Here is a 25,235-nt window from a genome sequence, read left to right as displayed (position 1 = left end):
ACTTTTACCCATGTGCCAATAGAGAAAAAAAGTTATCCCTTCACCAGGCCTCTTCTGTTTGAGACAGATTACATATTATTCAGAACAGATGAGAATTGTACCTTCCCATGGCCACACAACAGGCCCTGGGGCAACACTCAGAGTGGACACCTGGGTGCTGAGGAGCAGTTGCCTGCAGGGTCTGTTGGACAAGCAAAGGAGTAAGTCATCTGTCCTGGAACTTCCCCTCTCAGGAAGTAGATGGAGCCATACCCTTGGTATGGTAATGAGGGTCCATCACCCAAGTCACATGATCTTGTTTTGAGCTTCACAATGACTTTCTTCATGGACCCTATTATTCCTTTCCTGCAGGTGATGAAAACCAAGGGAGCTAGGCTGGGCAGAGTAGACAATGTGGTCTGGAAAATGAACTGTAGTCACTTTGGGAACTGAAATTAGTACAATTCATTTCCAAGCATTGGGCCTGGCCACTGGCCAGGAAAGCAGTACTGAAGATGCTTGAGTAGTGTCTACCCAAACCCATAGCCCTTTGTGACATCATCAGCCAGGGACTGACTATAAGAAGAAAGGCTCTGCCAACATCATTTCCCTCAATCCTGGCCTCCATCACCTCCTAGGCAAACATCAAAGCCAAGGGCCATGCTTCTGTTATCAATTCTGCTGCTCATGTCTCAAGCCAAGGGCGTACATGTTGGTATGTGGACTCCTCTTCCAGTGGCCAGAGCAGCTCTCCCAGGTAGGGCTGGGCATGATGGTGACCTTGCTCACGTCACTTCCATCCAGTCAGTGGTGAGCATTAAGGGCTAAGGGAAAGATTCAGTTGTTGAGCTCATCAATTAGCTAATTGGTCACTAAGAGGCTGGCTGAAAAGAGCACAAGAGCAGTAGCTTCAGGTTTTCCCATATACCCCCCCCCCCCAAAGATTTCCTTTATTTCCCTTTCTTCCCCTCTCTTCCTGAGCCCAAAAGTTCAACTCATCTGACCTGAAGTTTCAGTTCTGAAATACTAAACTTTATTCTTGAATGAGTGATGGAGTGCCTAGAAGCAAGGGCCCAGAATGAGCTGAGCATTAGAACTCCAAATCAGGGGAAGAAGAGCATGGGGCTCAGGAAAATGACAGAGGTCTGGTGAACTGCAGATACAGAGCAAAAGTCTAGCTGGGCACATTACATGTATGCACACAGGAAGAAGGCCAGGGCCTTCTGTTCTCAATAGGCAGCCCCTCATGGTTCTCTGAGGAACCTCAGGTTCTCTAAGGTTCTCTGAACCTGATGGGTTCTCTCTCCAAGGTGTGGCTGAGGTTGGAAGGAAACTGGGTTATTTCGCTGCTCTTATGAGTCAGGTAATTCCCCTATGTTTAACTTCCATACCATCACAGTGGGTTCTCCACACTCAGCCTCATGCATGTGAAAGTTGAAGATTTGTCCCAAGTCACACAGCAGGGAAGTAGAAGAGCGAGGATATTGTACCTGTTTGACTCTAGGGCTCACATTTCCCTCTCTGCACACTACCCCATGAAAAGAACACAGCCTATTCACCTGGCCTCCCTCATTCTGGCCTTGGGCATTGGCTGAAATGTGAGTGGGTGGTAGTGCATGTTGTCAGGAAAGAATCAACAGAATGTGCCTCTCTCTGATGTGGGCAATTGCAGTAGATTCTCACCCATTTTAGCATTGCCTCCATCACTGCTCAGGGGTTTTGTGCTCTACTATTAACAAGTTTACAGGAGTTTATACCCGTGATATCAGTTGTTCTTAAGACAAAGATGGAGAATGGGGCTCAGCTGCCAGCCCCATGGAGCCTTTGGTGCAAGATGATATGAGAAATTCTGACAGCTAATGTGGCTTGAGGATTTACTCTGTGCCAAGCACTGTGTTGGACACTTCAATACCCACACTCTCATTTAATCCGTAAAACATCAGTTCTATACAAGGGAGGATAAGTAGCTTTCCCCAATGCTTACTGAAATCATTTAGTCAGTAAACAACAGAGCCAGGATTGGACTCAGGCTGTGGGGCCCCAGAGCCTGCCCTCTTAGAAAAATGCCATACTCTGTGTCTCAGAGATGTCACACAATTGGTTCCCAAAGCTGTCATCCATCATTCAACCAAGCTTCAGGCTCATAATCACTCTTAGTATTGTGGCACATTGCCTCCCACATGCACAAGGCCAGCTTGTTAACATGTCTGAAACCATAAGTTCATATATGATTGTTTTATCCTGACTTTCCCCCTCAACACTGTATTTGGCTCACATCATTAAAGGCCCTCCATAAGCATAATTTTTATGGCTGAATAGATGTGCCCTACTTTAGTCATAACATTGAGGATGCCTTCAATTTATTGCTGTTGTAGAGATAACTATATTGAACATCTTTAAACTGCTGCATTCTAGATTCTTCCCTTGATAATTTCCCAGCAGTAGAACCACTGAGTCAGAGGATTGTTCATCACTATTGAGTGTCCCTTCCACGCCATCTATGATGCTGTCATTCTATTAACAACAAGACAGGCATGTATCTTTTCCCAGATGTGGCTTACATTCTGGTATCATAGGCAAAAAGGGATGAATACGGTCTGAATTAATACATTGTTAAAGTGATGAAGAAACATAATGCAGCGTAGGAGATAAAAAGGGGCCAGGACAGGAGGAGCTAGGAAGACCTTTCCAAAGAAGTGATTCTTGAACCAAGGCCTGAACAAAGTGAGTCATGCAACTACCAGAGAGAAGAATATTCCAGACAGAGAGGGGCACTGAGTAGTGCTAAGAGCACACACCCTGAAGTCAGATTGCCTAGGTTCAAACCTTGGTCTGGCCATAATTGTCTGTATGACCTTGGGCAAATTACTTAACCTCACTGTCCCTCAGCTGTCTCAACTGTAAAATGGGAGTGATAATAATAGTACCTATCTCAAAGCATTATTATGAAGGTTAAATAGATTGGTCTTTGTAGAGTGTAACATTGCATGATGCATAGTAAGCATCTGTGTCTAGTGAATAAAAGAGGAAGTGCAGATCCCAAAATTCTGAAAAGAGCTTTTATAGATTACTGACAGCTGAAGGCCTTTAACACAAATTGCTAAATTTTCACTGTAGGTTTTTTTTTTTTTTTTTTTAAGTAAAACATGACCACTACTGGGCCACTCCAATCCATATTATAAAATCCTCAAAACCTTTATTGAATGAAAAGTTGGGAAAGTGGCATCCAGAAAGAGACGAGAGGAGATCTTAGGCTCCTTAGAGGCAAACTCATTCCTTGTTCCAGAGCACAAGGTGACATTCATGTCAACCAATATTAATGGCATGTCTCCTCCTCCTGGGGGCAAGGCGCTGGTCCTGTACTCTGTTCAGAGTAAATTTCTCTTCTCTGCATGAGTAGCCACAGCCTTTGTTTTCAGCGTCCCAGGGCATGCATGGAACTGCTTTGCCTGGAACAGAATGTTCCATCTATAATGGCTCATCCTCAGAGCTTTCAGTAGGTCCAGCCCTTTCTGGGCCACTTTTCTGTTTTCCTGCATGTATATTTCCTATGGCTGCTATAACAAACTGCCACAAACGTAGTGGCTTAAACATCACCCATTTCTTATCTTATAGTCCTGTAGGCTAGAAATCCAGCACTGGTCTCACTGGGCAAAGATCAAGCTATCAGCAGGATATTATTTCTAATCTGAGGCTTTAGGAAAGAATATTTTGCCTTGCTTTTTCTAGCTTCTACAGGTCTTCTGTATTCCTTGGCAGGTAGCCCCTCTATCTTCAAAGCCAACAGTATGCACCTCTGCATGCCTTTCTACCATAGTCATATCTCTTTCCTGCTTTCTTCCACCATGTTAAGGACCCTTGTAACTACATTGAGCCCACTCACGTTATCCAGGATAATCTCCCCATTTTAAGGTTGGCAGATTAGCAACTTTAATTCCATCTCCCAAGTCCCCTTTTCCCTGAAAGGTAAGCCCCCTGATAAGCTCTAGAGAATGGCCCATTAGGACATTGACATCTACTGGGGTTGGGAGCATTATTTTGCCCAGCACTCCAAGGGTGGCTCTGGACAAGTGTTTTCCTGTGATTTATTTTAGACTATTGCAGAAACAAGCTCAGTGAAGTGATTTGCCTGAGATCATAATGCTGGAGAGGGGACAGAGCCAACACTTCTGACCCATGTCCCAGACTCTGTGCAAAAAAATAAAGCATCTGTTGGCTTACTTGTGTTCCTATGGGTGCTTCAAGGGAAAGCTTCAGCTCTAGAATGGATATAATGATAGCTACTTATAAGCCTCCATGGATATTGACTAAGTGTTGCTACTTTTCCCTTTTTTTTTCTCTTTCATTCTACCAGAGTGTGGTAAAAGACCCATTTTTGAGGGAGGATCTCAGTATTCCAGAATCATAGGGGGGATGGAGGCTGAGGTGGGTGAGTTTCCATGGCAGGTGAGTATTCAGGCAAGAAATGAACATTTCTGTGGTGGCGCAATCATCAACAAGTGGTGGATTGTCACTGCTGCTCACTGTTTAATTTCTGAAGAGCTACTGTAAGTATCAAGAGCCTATCCCTGTTGCCTCTGACAGCGTTCACTCCCAAGACATCCCCCACACTCAGCAAGACCTGATTGCTAAGGGAAACCCTAGCCCTAGTCAGTCCTGAGTCAGACAGAAATGATTACCACCCAACCCTTCAGCCCTTTGTCCAATGCTTTATTTCAGTTTTCCTCTTCACAATGTATAAATTTGTTCATTTGTTCTTTTTTTTTCTTAGTTGAGTTTCTCCATCAGCTCTGACTGTATGTTATAAAATATTTATATAGTTCCAAAAGCCTTTTGCCTCTCCTGCCAAATCTGACATTCTTCCCAGGGAAGAGGAGGCAGTGAGCCTGATGGTGGCATCTACTGTGCCCTACACATTGCCTCCAAGGACCAATAACTATGGTTTCCCCAAGGTCACATACTATCCTCTTCAGGAACATTTGTGGTTTGGTAGAGTCAAAGTCTTGGTCCATCCACACCTTCTAGGACATGTAAGTCCTTCTAGGAGGAAATCCTGTTAATTCTGGAAGTCTGGGATCCTAGGCTATCTGACACTCTATTTACTTGCTACTTGCAGAGTTGTCTCTGCACTCCAGGAGACTGGTTGTAAATCTAGCACTTACTGGTTACTAATCATGAGTCAGTTACCTGCTAAGAAATAACCTTCATTAACTTATTCATTTATATATCAACCCTGAAGAAGGTAGATGAATAACCCCCATTTTAATTCATTCAATCTTACAACAATCCTCTGAGGCAGGTAGAATGAACAATCCTATTTTATAGAGAAGGAAATAGGCCCAATGACTCACCCACAGTGCACACATAGTAAACAGAAATAGGATTTAAATCCAGGACCAAATGGAGACAATAAAGCTTTTTGCAGCAAAAAAAATAAAAAAATAAAAATAAAAAATAAAAAATAAAATAAATCCAGGCCCCAGTGCTTATGCTTTCTGTGATACCTGCTATACCACCTTAAGAAAGTTGGAAGATTTAAGGAAAAAAAAAAAAGAAAAGAAAGAAAGAAAATTGGAAGATACACAGAAAGTCTGGCCTTTAAAAGTTAATAATAATAATAATAAAAAGCAGTGGAAAATTTCACCATGACATAACCCAGGAGACTTGTTGCATATGCTTCCATGATATACTTAAGGATTGGCTATTAGGAAGTTTCTGGCCATTCTGCCTGGAGAGAATGCCTAAATTATTATTAAAAATTCTTTCTGCTTAATCAGTGGTAGGTCTAAATTAAATTCTGTGCCTGGGTCTCTAAGTTGCTGGTAGACAAATCAATGTAATAACACCTTACCTATCTGAAGCAAGTTTGATCTATGCCAAGTAGTCTCTTGTGTATTCTTTGGAGTCCCCAAAGCTGAGTACTTCCTCTGTAGCATTAGTCAGGAGTATCTCATTCACATCTCCAAGACTGCTGGAGCAGCAATGTGGCCGTGGTCTGCCCCTCCTGCAGTTTCACTTCCCTCGACTTCTTTAAAATTCTTACATCAATAAATAAATAAATAAATTAATTAATTAATTAATTAATCCTTACATCTTCTGAGCAACAGCTCCAGTAGGACAAGTTCTAAAGGCTCCTAGAACTATATGGGATATAGGTTTTTTGGGCAGAGTAAATTCTGTGTGCTTCATGACTCCTCTTCGCCTTCTACTTCCCTCTCTCTGGTTCTACGCCACAGTCCAACAGACTTGAGTGTTGTGTTGGGAAGCAATGACTTAAGCAGCCCATCCCTGGATATAAAGGAGGTTGCCAGCATAGTTCTTCACAAGGACTTTCAAAAAGTCAACATGGACAATGATATTGCCTTGCTGCTGTTGGCCTCGCCTATCACATTCAATGGACAGATGGAGCCTATCTGCATACCCAGGAAGCCCACCCCCTCCACATGGCACAAATGCTGGGTGGCAGGATGGGGTCAGACTAATAGCGGTACGTGACTGTTCAGCATCTCCTGAGAGCTTCTGAGGGAGGAGCCATATAATTGGCATCTGAGGTTGGGCCCGTAAATCTAAGGATGTGGTCAGGGACATGAAAGGAGAGAGGGCTAAGGGGAAAGGAGAAAAAGACTTGCATTGGAGCAAATCCCTGCATACCTGAGGCTCACAGAGGCCAAATCTCAGCCCCTTCCCAGTGCCAAGGAAGCATCTCCTCGAAGCCCCAGGCTGAGATGCCAGGTCCAAGCCATTCGCCAGGTGTGGTCATATTCAGCCAGCACAGAGCAGTCTTGTTTTGCTTGTTTAACTGAATTTAAACTCCTCATTTTGCCAGGGGCCCCCTTCCTTTTTATTCTCTCACATCTCCCTTGAGTCACACCTTGATGTTTCCCACCTGGTTCCTACAGGCATTCTAGATACCTGTCCTGGCCTAGACTTTTCTGATGGTCCTGGAGTGTTGCCCAGCCATTCTTAGAAATTAATGTGTTGTTACTTGTTGTTACATTGTTACTTGGCCAAAATAGGAGGAACTATGTGAGGGCAAAAAGGGATTATGAAAGCCCCATTGGACTTCCCCCAATGAAAATAGGTAGGGGAAGAGATGGGAACAGCATAGCACTGCCTCAGGACTGAACAAGACTCTAGGTACATAGGGAACTTTGCAACCAGCTGTGGTCTGGAAGATGGTAGGAATTTCAGGGGTTTAGTAACCAGAGAAAAACTAAAGTAACACTGTTTCTAGGCTACTACTGGAGAATTAGAAGTAAAGAGGAGGCAGATGGGTATCTGTAAGATTAAAAGTACTTAAGAAGAAGAAGAATTTGAAAATCTGTGTGGTCTGAGTTAACAAGACAGAGAAAAGTTCAGACAAATTCCTGGAAGCTGGGAGTCCAGAAAGGGCTGTGGCAAATCTCCTATAAAGACTCTTAGTCAACCTGTCCTTGCCTGGAGGACCTGAAAGCCTTTTTCCTGGGAGCACAAACCTACTTTCAGCAGCCCTGTGCTAAGGAAGTATCATACTCACTAAAAAGTAGCAATAGGTATATAGGCTGAAGAGGCAGGATTATAGTGAAAAATGATCAATAGCCAGCTCCAAGAAGTCAAGTCTGTAGGGTCGGTTGGAGTCAAGCAGGAAGCCTGCTTGGAAGCAGGAATATAATTTTGAATAAGAAGAATAATTCAAGTAGGTGAGGAATTATTTAGAAAAGTCTGAGATGACAGAATGAGTGAATAACATAGAATTATTGGAAGGAAGTGGAGAGTGGAGGATGTAGAGAAAGATAGGCAAGTGGCTGGTGGGATGCAGGGATGCACAGGGTGATCTAGTTGCACTGGGACTGCTATCTAGTGACTTTTATAATGTGCTTTCTTTGTGGGCTAGATGACAAATACTCTATGAAAATTGAGCTGATGAAAGTGCCAATGATCATCACGGATTGGGAAAAATGTTTAAAGGCGTTTCCAAAACTTACCAAGAATATGCTGTGTGCTGGATATGAGAATGAGAGCTTTGATGCTTGCCAGGTAACTAAGGAGTATTCCCACCCTCACCTACAGGCTCCTATCATCTCAGGGCTGCCAATGCAAGGGTATCTTCTTTTCACTGAGAATAGACAACAAGAGTCTACTGTTGAGAGCCCTGCGAATCAGAGCTCCACCGTGGGAATGGGGACATGAATTGAGGAGTACTCATTGTCAGATCCTTGGAATGTTAATGCATAGCCATGAGTCATTATATAGCAACCCTGTGTAAATATTTCTATTCTTCTCTTGATATACTACATAAATAGGGCTCCAAGACTTTTCCATTTCTTGAAGTTCTTTTTTTTAAAGATTTTATTTATTTATTAATGAGAGACACAGAGAGAGAGAGAGAGAGAGAGAGAGAGAGGCAGAGACACAGGCAGAGGGAGAAGCAGGCTCCATGCAGGGAGCCTGACATGGGACTCGATCCCGGGTCTCCAGGATCACGCCCTGGGCTGAAGGTGGCACTAAACTGCTGAGCCACCCAGGCTGCTCTCTTGGAGTTCTTAAAAAAACAAAAGCCAAGCAGAATTTGAGATTCATACAAGGAATCATTTTATTTCATTAACTGTGGAGCACATTAAGCCCTGGGGAATCCAACCATGAATGAGATAGTTTCTCACCAAAAAGAGTCCACAATCTCCTGGGCAGGCAGTTGAGTAAAGATCTGTAATATTTTGGAAAATACATGTGGATTTCACTCAACTAAAGACTGGTATCTTTAGTTTTAATATAATGAACACAACCATTTAAAAAGAAAAACAGTTTTGATTGATGCTAGAAAAAATATGAAAAAATCCTCAGAAATTAACTTTCTATGGCTCTAAGGATGAACTATGCATTTTGTCTTTACTTTCTTCTTCTTGGGAGATGCACTGTTCATCATCACTTTGATGAGTTCCACTTAATCCTACTCATTTGCTGAGTAATGAATCTCATCACTGGTGTAAAACTATGAATGCAGATGTTAAACATTGTGTAGAGTGAAAATGGGTAGAGTATTTATCTACAGACTTATCTATTATTGTTTAATGTTAGGAAATGGTAAAAAAAAAAAAAAAAAAAAGGAAATGGTAGTTTTCCCTGCTAGACTGTGAGATAAGGTCTAGGGAGAGAGTTGCTGAGAATAGGGGTTGAGGGAATCAAAGGAGAAGAAAATGAAGAAGAGGCCTGAGGTAAGAAAGAATGGACTCCTGCAGCAATGACACTGTTTAGGAGTCTCTCATGTGGTGAATACTGTGAGGACCAAAAAGAGAAATGATATCAATATCATGTTAACCTTGTGTTTTCTTCACATTCTGGACAATTTAAAACATTACAAGACAAAAAAGAGAATCAGGAGTTCTGGTTCTGGACAAGATGAAGTAAACATATTATGCTAATCCCTCCCACTAAGTACAGCTAAAAGTACTGGACTTTATATTATAAAAACAAAAATAAGGGCTCTGAAAGGTAGAGATGCATATTGCATATCCTAATGCTTAAGGAATGACCCAACAGTGAGTTCCTTGGGTTTTCTTTTTGCCTCTTATATATTCTAGACTGGATGTTAGACAAGACTGCAACCCAGAATGCCAATATGCACAGAGGAAAACTAACAAAATAAGAAAGACTTCCCTCTCTCTGGACTAGGAAAGGAGCAGCCTAGCAAGGCAGAAACTTTTTGACAATAAATATTAAATATTGTATTCCAATAAATACCAAGAAAAAATTGATGGCCCCCCCTACCCCATCAACCAAGGTCAAGTGGACAACCTTGACTTCCTTCTACTGTCCACCATGGTAGTTACGGAAGAAGCTAAGTGGAGAACCAGAAGTTTAGCTACCATCTAGTAGTAACCAGCCATCCTCTGCCCCCCTTGATGTCAGTGGAGGCCACCTGAGGAACTTGGGCTTCCATCTCACTCAGGTATCCCACTCAGGCATAACTGGGCACTCCTGCTTCTCACCTAGGTGTCATCACTGGCCTGAGTGGGGAATCCAGGCTTCCACCTCAGTCCAATGGTAGAGTTGCTATCCCCCACTCCAGTTTCAAAGAAACCTGTTAAAGGTGAAGATTTAAATGAGAATCCAATCTTATAACCTAATACTCAAGGCAAAACTCTAGGCAAGATCTGTCATAGCTAGAATAGAGAGTTGGATTTAATTTATTGATAAACATAGGATAAGGAAAATCAGGAAAACTAAAGCCAAAAGTCAGAGTAAAGAATTTTTTTTAAAAGAAAATTGAGAACCATTAATTCCTAGAATAAATCTAATTAAAACTTGACTCAAGGAGTACCTGGGTGGTTCAGTCAGTTAAGCTCAGGTCATGATCTCAAGGTCCTGGGATGGAGGCCTGCAACGAGCTCCCCCCTCAATAGGGAGCCTGCTTCCCCCTCTCCCTCTGCCCCTTCCCCTGCTCATGCTCTCTCTCAAATAAATAAAATAAAACAAAAACTCAAAATGTACGATGAACTTAAATATAAAAGCATAAAAACTTTCAGAAAAAAAAAAAACACAGGAAATCCGTGAGACATAGAGTGACATCAAAGATACAACTCATAAAAGTAAATATTGATAAACTGAACTTCTTCAAAGTTGAAAACTTTTGCCCTCTGAAAGACCCTATTAAGAGTGTTACCAAATCCAAGTTCAGCTGCCCAGTCACTTGAAAGGCCATTACTCAAGAGATGAGTTGTTTGGTTTTTTTTAAGATTTTATTTATTTATTCATGAGAGACAGAGAGAGAGAGAGGCAGAGACATGGGCAGAGGGAGACGTAGGCTCCCTGCAAGGATCTTGATGCAGCACTCTATCCCAGGACCTCAGGATCACACCCCTGAGCCAAAGGCTGACGCTCAATCACTGAGCCACCAAGGTGCCAAAGAGATGAGTTTTTGATTGGAAAGAAATTTGTGCTTTATTCAGAAGGCCAGCAACCCAAGATGATGTCTTGACCAAAAGCCAACTCTGGAGTTTCTGTGTGGCCCAAGGGTTTTAAAGGGGTTTAGGATGGTTAATCAGCAAAGGAAGTTCAGTGGCCGACAATGTTTCTTGATCACATGGGAGCTATAAACATTATCCAAATGCAAGGGGATCTGGTACTGGAAATATTCTGTTCTTTCTGCAAAGGAGGGCCAGGTCGACAGATGCGCAGAGGGAGGTCAGTAAAATCACCTGTGTGACCTAAAAACAAACAAATAAACAAACTAAAAAACTAAAAACAAAAACAAAAACCATTGTGCTAAAAAAAAAAAAAAAAAAAAAAAAAGGGTTAGCTACTCAGAAAGCCAAGGAAGCTTCCCACAGACTTCCTAACTTCAGTGGCCTAGAAAAGTTCTGGTCCTTCAATCCTTAAGGCCCATGATCTGCAAACCTAAGGAAAGTAAATTCATTGTGTTACAGATCAAGGGACTTAGGTTAACAAGCAAGGAGTGTGCTAACTTGAAGCAAGTCAACCTTTAAGACTGATTGGAATGTTGCTGCAAGAGGATGAAAACAAAGCCACAGATTAGGAGATGATATCCAACAAAGAAATTACCTAGAATATATAGAGAACTCTCAGACTCAACAGTAGAAAAAAACTTTCTAATTAGAAAATGGGCAAGAGACATGGACAGACATTTCACTAAACAAGATATACAGATGGCAAATAAGAACATAAAAAGAGGTACAGCCACTTGGGAAAACTGTGTGGTTCCTTGAATAGTTAAAAATAGAGCTACCTGATGACCCAGCAATTGCACTACTTGGGATTTACCCCAAAGATACAGTTGCAGTGAAAAGCCAAGACACCTGAATCCCAATGTTTATAGCAGCAATGTCCACAATAGCAAAACTGGAAGGAGCCTCGGTGTCCATCGAAAGATGAATGGATAAAGATGTGGTGTATATATATATATATAATGGAATATTATTCAACCATTAGAAATGACGAATACCCACCATTTGCTTCTACGTGGATGGAACTGGAGGGTATTATGCTGAGTGAAGTAAGTCAATCAGAGAAAGACAATTCTATAGTTTCACTCATATGGAGAATATAAAGAATAGTGAAAGGGATAGGGGAAAGGAGAGAAAATGAGTGGGAAAAATTAGAGAGGGTGACAAAACATGAGGGACTCTTAACTCTGGGAAACGAACAAGAGGTAGTAGAAGGGGAGGTGGGCGGGGGGATGGGGTGACTGGGTGACTGGGTGACGGACACTGAGGGGGGCACTTGACAGGATGAGCACTGGGTGTTATATTATAATATATGTTGGTAAATAGAACTCCAATAAAATATACATTTATATTTATATATTATATATATTTTAGGGGAAAAAAAGAAATGAAAAGAAGTTCAATGTCATTAGCCATTAAGAAAATGCAAACTAAAGCTACAAATGAGGTATCACTCCATATCTCTCAGGATGGCTAAAAAAAAATAGTGATGTCACCAAATGATGACAAAAATGCAGAGGAACTGGAGCACTCATACATTGATAATGAGAATTTAAAATAGTCCAACCAATTTGGAAAACAGTTTGGCAGTTTCTTAAAAAACTGAACACTCTCCTGCCATACAACCCAGCAAATGCCACTCCTAGGCACTTATTCCAAATAAATGAAGGTTTATGTTTACATTAAAACTTGTGCAGGAATGTTATAGCACTCATAATAGCCAAGAATTTAAAACAAATATCTTTAAAGATGTAGATGTTTAACCATCTATGGTACATCAATGCCATGCAATACCACTCAGCTGTGACAAAAACAAACTATTCATACGTGCAACAATGTGGATGGATCTCCTAAGACTCACACTGTGTGAAACAAGCCAATCCCCAGAGGTCCTACACTGAATGATCCCATTTACATAACGTTCTAGAAATGACAAAATTATAGACATGGAGAACGGATTACTGGCTGCCAGGGATTGAGGAAGTGTTGCAGGTAGGAGGGGATAGGGTAGTAGCACTAAAAGCACAAGGGATCCCTGGATCAATGCCAACATCCTGGTTGTGCTATTGTACTATAGTTTTGCAAGATGCTATTATTATAGGAAACATGGGATCTCTTTATATTCTTTCTTATAATTGTGTATAAATCTACAGTGATATCAAAATTAAATAATGAAGAGAAGACAAAACTTCCCAATAATAGTAGTTCCAGAAAGATCTCAGATCATAGCCATGCCACAGACTCAGAGAGCAACCATTTCATACTGAAACAAGAGGCAAAGGGCTCCAATATCAATAAAAAAGGGAAGGGACGCCTGAATGTTGAGCATCTGCTTTAGGCTCAGGGCGTGATCCCGGGGTCCTGGAATGGAGTCTTACATCAGGCTCCCTGTGAGGAGCCTGCTTCTCCCTCTGCTTGTGTCTCTGCCTCTTTCTGTGTCTCTCATAAATAAATAAATAAAATCTTTAAAAAAATAGAAATGGGGAAAAAACATTTGATAGATAAGATTGGAAAGAGAGGTTGGTCATAGAGAATGTGGGAAAAAATCGCAAAGGCCTGAAACAGCATCATGTGCTCAGGGAATTTCCAATATTTCAGAAGCCAGAAGTAATAAAAGAGGAGTCTGGAGAGGTGGACAGAGCAAAAATCACCTAAGGAGGTGTGTACCAGGCATAGAAGATTTGCTGTTCTCCTAGGTTGTCACTCCAACTACTCACCCAAGAATATAAGAATCAGGGTCCATGGGCATTCCAACCTGACCATTTCAATCTTTTTGATTTAACACCATCCCACGTTCAAATGGGCAAAGTCAATTATGACAAAATTTGAAATAATCAAGTGTCATCCTTGATGACATTTTCTGTACCTTTGCTTCTGTGGCTGGATCCACCATCTGGAGTCTAGGAGTTTTGCTTCAATACCTCTCCAATCAAAATGTACTTTAGTCAAAGCTTCTAAAATTAATTATCTATTATTTAAGAGTATTATAAATGAATGTGTTGTTATCATTTTAGGCCTTGTTTTTAAAACTATGGAGTGAAAAGCTTTGCTCTCTGTTTAGACAGCTTTCTCTTGTTATCAATAAGCTGACAGTGATGCAATCGAGGAAATTTTTCCGAAATTATACGATATTATCATCACTTAAAAACAGATAAACCAGGCAGACTGTCCCCTAGAATTTAAAAATAATTGCCTTTAAAAATAAAATCATACTTTTAAATTTAGCAAATTTTTAAAAATCATGTCATCACATAATTCAGGGAAGTGATAATTTTATAATGAAAACATTAAAATATGTTCAAAATAATAGCAATAAGATGATTCTATACTTAAAATGCAAATCAAAATTAAATGTTAAAATGGAAAACAAAAATAAATAAAATAAAATGGAAAACAACCAGGTTTTTTTTTTTTTTTAGATTTTATTTATTCATAGAGACAGAGGGAGAGAGGGGCAGAGACACAGGCAGAGGGAGAAGCAGGCTCCATACAGGAAGCCTGATGTGGGACTCGATACTGGGTCTCCAGGATCACACCTGGCTGCAGGAGGCGCTAAACCGCTGTGCCACCAGGGCTGCCCACAACCAGGTTTTTTATGTACTTTTCCCAACACTTTTCCTCTTTGTAATACCTTTACTAAGGTTATACTATGAAACAAAAAAAGCTCAATTAAAAGATAATTTTTAAATGGCATAGTAAAATCAAACATATCCCCAGCTAGTAATGCAATACTTTTGGGAAGGACTAGCAATTTTCTGGAGCAAGTCATCACAATGAACTATTTTCTTAGCTGTCTTCTCCGCTCCAGCAGAAATGTTGTCTGATTTGTGTGTAAATTCCCAGTGCTTAGTGCAATGCTGGGCACATGAAAAATGCTCAACAGATCTTTGTCAAGTAGATGAACATTCCAAGGAAGCCAGCAACTATCTGCCCATAAAGTAGCCCTAATGGAGAGGACACCTGAATGAGGTCCTCAAGGAGGTAAGAGTCTGCAGGTGGAGAGGAGGTTAAGAGTGGGCAATTGGTTGGGCTGCCAGGAAGTCTGGTTATGGGACTGCGAAGATGACTTGATTTAGACTTGAGCTGCTTTTTTTTTTTTTCTAAAGACTTTATTTTTTAGAGTTTTAGGTTCACAGCAAAATTGAAAGTAAGATATTGGGATTTCCCATGCACCCCGTTTCCACATACCTAACCTCTTCCTCTATCAACATCCCCCACCAGAGGGGTACATTTGTTACAACTGATGAACCTACACTATCAGTCACTATCACTCAAAGATTACAGTTTACTTTAGGATTCATTTATGGTGTTATATATCCTATAAGTTAAGATAAAAGTATAATTATGCATAGCCATCGTTATAGTATCATACAGAATAGTTTCACTGCCCTGGGTTATCTTGAGCTCATCATCCCTGCTGCTTTCACAGAAGTCTTATTTCACTCCACAGAAACTTTGACTTTTAGGATCACAGACTTTTTATTTTTTTTTTTTTTTTAGATTTTTTTTCAAAGATTTTATTTATTTGTTCATGAGACACAGAGAGAGAGAGAAAGAGAGAGAGGCAGAGACACAGGCAGAGAGAGAAGCAGGCTCCACTCAGGGAGCCCAATGTGGGACTGGATCCCGGGACTCCAGGATCACACCTTGGAGTTTAGCAGGCGCTAAACCACTATCTAAGGCAAGACCCTATTTTGAGGCAATGCTTGCTTTTTCTTTCCAAAAGGAAGAAAAAAATTAAGTTTATGCATAAAAGGACACGTATTTACAGATGTCCTTCTTGGTCCTAGCAGTCTGTGAGGAGAATCCTATTTCCTAAATATATAAGCAATATTTGTAATACATAAAGGCAAAACAACAATATTAATACATTTCTAGGGCATTTACTACATAGCATTTACCCTGTGCCTGGTGATTTATAGATTCTTAAAATTTCATCCTCCAACTCTCTTGGGAGGTACTACCAAAGTATTATTTCCATTTGAACTATATGGAAACTGAAGCTTAGTAGAGTTATTTGCCGAGGGACAGTTCTCTCCTTGTTGTGTAAGAAAATAACAAATAATCAAGGCAACAGATTAATAAGATTTTTAATAACATCCATTCCTTCATAAAGTGAAGAAAGTTGTAAAAACAAAATTTATGGAAGGAGTTATTGGTGTGGAAATCCTGTTGATATAGTTCTTCCCCAATAACGGAAACAAAACTTAGCACAAAGAAAAACACACACAAAAACCAGACAAGTGTTAGAGGCAACATTTTAATACTGAAAATGGCGATTTTTGTTTTGGCCCATATTTACTGGGTGTCCCTGAGCCACAATCTCTTTGCTCTGTATATCCCTCTGCTTGGCGATGTGTCCCTCAGCCAACCCAAACTCCATTTGAACACATTTATTCATTGTTTCTCGCTACACTTTATCCCTGTTATCCACACCCTATGACCTTGGAACTAATCCCCATCATTTATATCCAAAGTCATCCCTGGTTCAGATTTTTATCATTTTCATGTCCTCATCTTAGTCCCTCTATTTCCTGTCTGATTCCCCTCCATCAGCCCCCACACTCTTCCTGTCAAATTCCTATTCATCCTTCAAACTAAATGCTTTGAAGTCTATCCTGACATATCTTCCCTCAACAGAATCAATTTACTCCCTGCTTTGTACTCCACCCATATTGTGTGCATACTCTGTCCCATCAAACACAACTGATCCTTTTTGTTTAACATTTTTATCTCTTCCAGTAGAACATAAGGTCTTGTATCCCAAAGGCCGGATAATTTTTCCCTCAGATTTGTTAAATGGGAATGATCAAACCTCTTCTGACCTTCAGTTTTAGAATTATAAAATGGGAATCAAAATAACTACCTCACAGAGATGTGACGGAGCACAATTGATGAGAAACAGAAGTCCAGGGGCTAGCACTATGCCTCACGTATCATGTCCAGGAAATATTAATCCTCCTCCTCCTATTAGAGCTCAGTATAATATTCCATTAATTCTAGCCACCCGTTTATGATCTTGGAAAAGGAGGCTATCTTTCTGCTGCAGAAAAGCCTCCTAAAGCCACTCAGCAACTTCCATGAAAAGCAAGTAGCAAGGTGAAAAGAACGTGTGCCTTAGTTTAGCATCAGGAAGTCCTGATTCCAACTCAGTCTGGCCTACTGTGTAGCCCTGATCAAGCGATTAAGCCTTCTTATGCCTCGGTTTGCATGTATAGAAATGGGTAAAAGGAAGCCATATATGCATAGTACATGGTAGGGACTTGGTATATATTTTCTATATATGTAATCATGTGAGTCATAGGCACATGTGAGTCCACCCCATAGGAATCATGCATTCAGAAAAGCTTTAGCTCACTTATGCCTTGCAGACACCCACACCAAAGAATAAAAAAGGGACATCATTCTCCTTCATGCCTCTGGAAGAACACCAAAGAAGACTCAATGCATATCTACAACTCTAACAATATTTCTCATATTCTGCTTTCATTCCTTTCTTTTACAGCCCTTTACAGAGCTTCTAATTTGATAAGGTCCACAAAACTAGTTCTCACTCCTCTTGGTCTGTGCAGCATTTACTCTCTCCTCCAGCTCACCTTTCACTGTGCTGCATGCAGTGATTTTCTTACCAATTCTCTCTCTCTCTCCTCTCTCTTCAGTTTTGCCCTCTCCACTGTCTATAACTCCTGGAACAAGCCTGACAGCATCATGCTGCTCCTGTGGACAAAGGAGAGGGGTGGGCATTGGTCAGCAATGACAACATCTCCTTTGGCAGCCTGGAGCAGGGGAGATCAGTGCATTCCCTAATTCATGAGCTATTCTTTGCCTCAAATGAACAGTCTAGAATGGGACTCACTATTGAAATGTGTTCTCTGCCCACAGGGTGACAGCGGGGGGCCTCTGGCCTGCACCACAGAGTCTGACAAGACCTGGTACCTGGTAGGCATTATCAGCTGGGGCAAGAGCTGTGGACGGAAGAACACACCAGGGATATACACTTTGTTAGAAAATTACACCCTTTGGATCAAGAAGGTGACTGAGATGGAGGGAAGACCTTTTAATGCTGAGGAAATGAGAGGTTCTCCCAATAGGAAACAAATGAGGTCCCATGCAGCAGAATTTCCAGAGCCAGGAAGCCGCAGATTCTGGCTTCTGATTTCACTTCTGCCCTACATGTTACTCTGGGCCATTTTCTACTGATAATAAAGCAGATGCTATTCCTTAACCAATGAAAGTGTGTGAAAATGTGCTACCAGCAGACAGACTGGCTACAGATTAGATCTAAGGACCAGGAACTGAGGGTGATAATAGAAAGTGGGACCAGAAATGCAGGCTGGAGCCCTGGCTGGGGGACTAGGCTTTGGGTCCCTGCATTAGTCAGGACTCTTTCCACTGCAAGTCAGTTCTCTATCTCAAACCATCTAAAACCAAAAACAGTTATTTGTAGATGTAGACCTACAAAACACAAAAACACCAGGAGTGGTATTTGGTTTCAGGCATGGCTGAATTTAGAGGCTCAACAGATATTGACAGAAACTATTTTTTATTTATAGCTATCACCCTTAAAAAGGGCTTCCAAGTGGTGGCCATAATGACTAGCCATACCTCCAGTTTGCATCCTACCACCTTAGTAGCCCCAATAAAAAGAGAGAGCCTTGTTACTAATAATTCCAGCAAATGTCTGTGGTCTAATTCTTGTGACTCATAAGCCCACAGCCCATTGCTGCTCCAATCACTGTGGCTAACAGTGGCATTCTTCTAGGTGAGGCTCAAATCACAAGTCCACTCCAGGAGCCAGCAAAGGGCCAGCTATTCAGAACTATGTACACTGATAATGGGTGCAGGTGGTGCCCCACACAGAAATAAGAGTGCTGTGAACAGGAAAACGGGACTATGTACTGAAGATGTCCTTTGATGGTAGACATTCTGGCTGGTTGACCTCCAAGGTAGCCAAATCCCAGGTTCCCAGGAGCTTCTGAAGAAATTATGTCCAGAAATTGCTGCTTCAGGACCACTGGGGGAAGCAAGGCTATAGTGGGGAAAAAGAGAAGTAGGAAGTGTTTTGTCTCACAATCTCTTTCTGAAGAAGTATCAGCCATGCTGTAGGTCATGGGAAAAGTCCAAGTTTCCATTTAAAACTTTGCATTTCCTAAATTGTCATTGCATCTTTAGTGTGGCCCAGGAAATCCAACAGAGACTGTGGCCAGAGGAAAGAGGAACATGGAAACACCCAGTAATTTGGTCTTATATTGACAGCTCACAGTGTCAGATGCTGGAGGATTTAGCAGAAGGCAGGATCCCATCCTCAAGCAGTTTCTTGGCAAGCAGTGATATGTCCCACATCCAACCCTTCCAATTGAGTGCTAGAAGGTGTGAGACCCAGGATTCCCGCAGAGAACAGAAGGGGCCATCTTCATGGGCTGGCAGGAGCCAGAAGTCTCCTCAGAGAGACTGAACATGGAGGAGAATCTGCTGAAGGGAGAAGTGAGGTTTGTTCAAGTGTGGCAAATAGAGCAAATGAAGGACAGGTTGGAGATGAGCACTGTCAATTTGACTCAAGAATAAACTTAAATGAAAATTGATAATAAGCTGAAAACAAGGAGGAAAGACAGCAGACCCTTCTGTCCCCAAAAAGAAGAGTTCCAAGGTAGAGAATGAAAATATGATTTTTAAGAAGGGGGTCCTGAGAAAAAATTACAGTTGCTCAAGAAAAGGGTAAAAATGAATTTTCCTCAAAGTAAGGATAAGTATGGGCACATTATTAGTTCTAACATATGGGAGAAACAAAATACCATGGAAAAGATACCTGGGAGAGTATGATGGTTAATTTTATATGTCAACTCAGAGAGTGTTTTTGAATGAGATTAGCATTTAAATAAGTGAACTTTGAGTAAGCAGATTGCTCTCCATAAGGTGGGTGGGCCTCATCCAATTGGTTGAAGGTCTAAATAGAACAAAAAGACCAGCCTCCACAAGAAAGAGGGAATTTGTCCAGCACACAGCCTTTGGATTTCACCTGCACTGCCACCTTCCCTGAGTGGCCTTCAGAGTTTATCACCAATCAGCTTTCTTGGATCTTGAGCCTGATAGACAACACTGCAGATTAGGATTTACCAGTCTCCATGATCATGTGAGGTAATTTCTTATAGCACAAACTCACATGTGCACACACACACACACACACACACACACACATTTTTCTCTGGAGAATTCTGATTAGTACAGATTTTGGTACTGAGAGTTCTTCTAGAAGTACAAAATCTTAAGGATGAATTTCCTGAATTCATTCTGGGGTTTCTGGAACTGGCTCTCTGATCTGATTAGATTTAAAGATACTAATAACTCTATTACCAGCTAGTAAAGAAAGCAATAATAGTCCATGGTGTGGTGAGCAATAGATATAAGCAAACTATCAACATTGTTTATTCCTGTCCAACACTTGAAAGAAACTAGGATCTAGGTGACCAATATATTTGATATGTTGAAACATTTCATCAAACTAATAAGTATAATGAGATTGGCTGGTTGCTCCTAATGTTGCTAGACAAAGCAGGGAAAGAAAAAATGAATTCACGATTAAAATTCCCAGCTCTAGTGCCCCAGAAATGACTTGAAATCTTCATTTTGTGGTAGGAACAAACAGGGCTAGGCAGGGCTAGGTAGGGGGCCACACAATCAGGCTCACAGAAATCCCAAAAGTGCTGAGGTGTAAGGAAACCAGATATAAGGGAACAAGCCAGACCACCCTGTCCTAAATGTGAGGGGGTGTCTTTTTTATGACAGTCATCTGTGACCAACTAAGAATAACCAGACCCCAAAGAAGTAAGCCATTAAAGATGTTATCACAAGTCCTAATTCAAACTAAGATAGCACAAGAATCTCAAGGCCACAAGTTTCCCAGTCAATTCTCAATAAAAGACCACTACTACAAGCCCTCAGTGGCAACCCTGTCGGGACCCTCTCACTTCTCAGAATTTTCTCTGTATCTTTGTTTAATAAACTTCTATTGCTTTGCTCACTCTCTATTGCCCATGAGATTCATTCTTCGAAGCCGTGAAAAAAGAACCTTAGCCCTCCCGTATCAATTTGTCCTGAAAGAGACCCTTTGTCCTACAGCCACAAGGCAGAGATTGCTAATAATCAAATTCACAGTCTCATCCTGTGACTGGCTAAAATATGATGTGAGTTGAACTCCTAGCCTCACAGGGTATCTACTGTTAAACACATTGACTGAGAAGGAATGGGATCCTGAAAGTTGGAATGAGGATATATGGGAAGACCTTGATGGAGCTGGGGACACTGGATAAGTCATCTTTGACAGTGGAAGCAGTTTCTCCATCTCCAGTAAAAGTGACCTCTCAACCTCTATCTGAAGCCTTCACTGACTGAGGAGAGGGCAGTGGCCTTCCCAAGGCACTGCCAAGCAAGACAATGCTGATTTCCCCTGAGGACCCAGCCCCACCATCCTCTTTGCTTCTAGACATATAACTAGACTCAGTTCTCAGCAGGACCCTAAAGGTGAGGTACAAAGTATGACTCACGAGGAGGCGTGCTATGCTTCAAAAGAACTACCTGAGTTTTCTGATTCATACAGACAGCAATCTGGGGAGTATTCGTGGTAATGGATACAAAAGGTGTGGGATAATGGTGGAAGAAACATTAAAATTGCATTAGAGAATTTATTTCTATGGGCTAACTAAGCAGATTTTTCTATTTAATGTTACATCTTGGGAGAGTTAGAAAAGTCTAACAGTTTGTTTGGTGGATTGACTAAAACATAGTTTTAACTGTTAACTGGCCCAAGTTTGACCTACAGGGAATGAATATGAAATTCTGGCTCTCCTTGATTTCATGTAAAGAACGGGATTCAAAAACAGGGAAGGTGGGATGTTGTAGTGGGTTTGTCATCTGAGACCCACTCACCCACCTTGGGAAGGTCCAGAAGACATGCCTCTCACCATGACTATGAGAAATAAATTTGTGAATAGAGTCTTAGAATCCTTGAAGAGTTCTGTGATCATTCTTTGTAGGCCAGACCTCACAGGGGGAACCACAGTCACTGAACTGAGAAACCCAACCACAGTGAGAGTAATTGGATCCTGGGGTGGTGGATACCCAAAGGTGGCATTCAACTGCCTAAGGCAAGGACAGCATGGATACCATAATGGACAGCAGGGTCAATGCAGTGATCAGAATAGGCTGACATGCACAGACCCATGGTGTTAGCTATGTGGTCGTGATGTGCCTGGAAGTGAAATAGGTAGGAAGTCTAACACATTCTTACTTGTTCTGTATAAGCAGAGAAGTTCTAGGCCAAGTGAACAAAGGTCTAATCTGAATTACAAAAACGGTCATGGCTCCTCCTCAGACTTGGCCCGGTTAACAAACCCAGAACCACTTAAATGAAAGGGAAGCTGGGTACCCTTGAGGAAGGGCCCGACCATAGAACAAATATTTATGCTGTTAATTTTCTCAGCCTTCCTCAAAACGACCTGCGGCTTTTTACCAGGATAACTATGCACTGGGAAAAAGGAAATAATCAGCCCTTTGGGGGACTACTAGACACTGGCTTTGAATGGACACTGATTCTGGAGACCCAAATATCACTGTGGTCCCTCCAGTCAGAGTAGGGGCTTATGGAGGTCAGGTGATCAATGGGGTTTTAAGGTCCATCTCACAGGAGGCCCAGGGGGTCCCTGAATCCACCCTGTGGTTATTTCCCCAGTTCTGGAATGTGTAATTGGAATAGACCTACTGAGAATCTGGCAAAACCTCACATTGGTTCCCTGATCTATGGAGTAAGGGACATAATAGTGGAGAAGGCCAAGAGACAACTGCCTCTACCCAGGAAAATAGGAAACCAAAAGTAATCCCACATTCCTGGAGGGACTGCAGAGATTACTGGCCCATCAAAGACTTAAAGGATGCAGGGATGGTGATTCCCATCACATCCCCCTTCAACTCTTCTATCCGGCCTAGATAGAACACTGATAGATCTTTGAGAATGGCAGAGGATTATTGTAAACTTAACAAGATGGTGAATCCAATTGCAATGACTCTACCAGATGTGCTTTAATTGCTTGAGTTAATTAACACATGGCCTGGTATCTGCTATACAGCTATTGATCTGGAAAATGTCTTTTTCTCCATTCCTATTCATAAGGTTCTCCAGAAGCAGTTTGCTCTCTAGTGGCAAGGCCAGCATTACACTTTACTGCCCTACCTCAGGGGTATAGCAACCCTCCAGGCCTATGTCATAATTCAGTTCATAAGGATCTTGATCATAAGAGCCCTTTCCTTTCCACAAAATGTCACACTAGTCCATTACATTGATGACATTGTGCTGATCTGACCTAGTGAGCAAGAAGTAGCAATTACTCTAGACTTATTGGTAAGATATTTATATGCCAGGGGGTAAGAAAAAAATCTAGCCGATTTCAAGGGCCTCCTACCTTGGTGAAATTTCTAGGGATTCAGTGAGTTGGACATGTTGAGATATCCCTTCTAAGGTAAAGTATACATTGTTGTATCTCTCCCCTCCTACAACCAAAAAAACGTAATCTAGTAGGCCTCATTGGATTTTGAAGGGGGTATATTCTTCATTTGAATGTGCTACTTGGTCCCATTTACTAAGTGACCCAAAAAGCTGCTAAACAAAGCCCAGAACAGAAGGCTCTGCAGTAGGTCCAGCCTTCCCTACAAGCTGCTCTGCCACTTGGGCCATATGATCCAGCAGGCCCAATGGTACTTGAAGTATTAGTGGCAGATAGGGATACTGTTGGAAGACAGTGTCAGGCCCTTAAAGGTAAATTATGGCATAGGCACTGAGGATTTTGGAACAAAGTGCTGCCATCCTTTGCAGGTAACTACTTTCCTTTTGAGAAGCAGCCTTTGGCCTGATACTGGAACTTGTAGATACTTAACACTTAACCATGGGCCATGAAGTTACCATATGACCTGAGCTGCCCATCAAGAACTGAGTGTTATCTGAGACATCATGCAATAAAATTGGGCATGTACATACAGCAGAACCCCATCATCTAATGTACAATAGTAAATATGAGATTGGGCTCAAGTGGGCCCTGAAGAAACAAGTTACATAAAGAAGTGTCCTAACGCCCATGGTTCACCCCAACACACCCACACTACATTCTTTCTCCAGTTTGCATGTATGGCCTCATGAAGAGTTCTTTACCATCAGTTTACCAAGAAGAAGGAATCTTGGCACTGATTTATAGGTGGTTCTGCATGATATGTAGGCACTATCTGAAAGTTGACAGCAGTAGCTCTATAGCTCTTTCTTGGGATATCCTTGAAGGAGAGAAATTCTCCAAGAACTTTGAGCAGTGCACCTGTTTGCTCAATTTGCTTAGAAGGAGAAAAGCCACATGTGCAATTATATACTGATTCATGGCTGTGGGCAATGATTTGGCTGGAGGGTCAGGACTTGAACATGATTGGTGACACGGAAGTATGGAGAAGAGATATGTGGCTAGATTTCTCTGAATGAGTGAAAAAATGAAGATTCTTGTGTTCCATGTCAATGTCCACCAAAAGGAGATCTCAGCAGAGAGGATTTTAATAATCCAGTAGATAGGATGACTTATTCTGTGAATACCAGTCAGCTTCTTTCCCCAGTTACCCCTGTCATCCCCCAATCATTTCATGAACAAAGCAGCCATAGTGGCTGAGATAGAGATTATGCATGGGGTCAGCAACATGGCCAACATGGCCATGGCCACTGCTGAGTGCCAAACTGCCAACAGCAGAGACCGACAATAAATTCCTGATATGGCATCATTCCCCAGGGCGATAAGCCAGCTACTTGTGTCAGGTTGATTACATTGGACTACTTCCATCATGGAAAGGACTGAATTTTGTTCTTACTGGAATAGATACTTACTCTGGGTACAGATTTGCTTATGCTGTATGCAGTGCTTCAGCCAAAAATATTACTCATGTACCTACAGAATTTAGTATCCACAGTAATCCACAAAACATTGTTTCTGATCAAGGAACCAACAACAAATGAAGTGTATCAATGGGTCCATGCTTATGGAATTTCTGGTCTTACCTTGTTTCCTACCATCCTGAAGCATCTGGGTTTATAAACTATTGGCATAACCTTTTTAAGATTTAATTTCAATGACAGGCAGGTGGAAATGCTTTGTAGAGCTAAGAAAAGGCTTTGTAGGAGTTGTATCTGCTCTGAACACCAATATATGACGCTGTTTCTTCCAAAGCCAGGATTCACAGGTCTAGGAATCTAGGACTAGAAGTTGGAGTGGCACTACTCTCCTGCTAGTAAAATTTTTG

The 25,235-nt window shown here is 41.6% G+C and overlaps 1 protein-coding gene across 5 annotated transcripts; it reads left to right on the top strand.

Annotated features, from left to right (window-relative positions):
- The first annotated feature begins 541 nt into the window (after positions 1 to 541).
- PRSS55 (serine protease 55) lies at positions 542 to 18,148 on the top strand. Of its 5 annotated transcripts, none has more exons than XM_038573670.1 (6): positions 563 to 694; positions 2,395 to 2,511; positions 4,334 to 4,526; positions 6,216 to 6,466; positions 7,853 to 7,995; positions 17,802 to 18,148. In XM_038573670.1, the coding sequence occupies exons 3-6, from the start codon at positions 4,393 to 4,395 to the stop codon at positions 18,117 to 18,119; spliced, it is 846 nt and encodes a 281-aa protein (XP_038429598.1). In that variant the 5' UTR covers positions 563 to 694; positions 2,395 to 2,511; positions 4,334 to 4,392; the 3' UTR covers positions 18,120 to 18,148. The 5 variants fall into 5 exon arrangements, with proteins under 5 accessions (XP_038429595.1, XP_038429594.1, XP_038429598.1 ...); XM_038573668.1 differs by having other exon boundaries at positions 585 to 736; XM_038573667.1 differs by lacking the exon at positions 2,395 to 2,511 and having other exon boundaries at positions 542 to 694.
- The last annotated feature ends 7,087 nt before the right edge of the window (positions 18,149 to 25,235 follow it).

This window comes from Canis lupus, chromosome 25 (assembly GCF_011100685.1).
Source record: "Canis lupus familiaris isolate Mischka breed German Shepherd chromosome 25, alternate assembly UU_Cfam_GSD_1.0, whole genome shotgun sequence".
NCBI classification, from domain to species: Eukaryota; Metazoa; Chordata; class Mammalia; order Carnivora; family Canidae; genus Canis; species Canis lupus.
The sequence above is the reverse complement of the archived record's forward strand: the minus strand, read 5'-3'. Positions and strand labels throughout refer to the sequence as shown.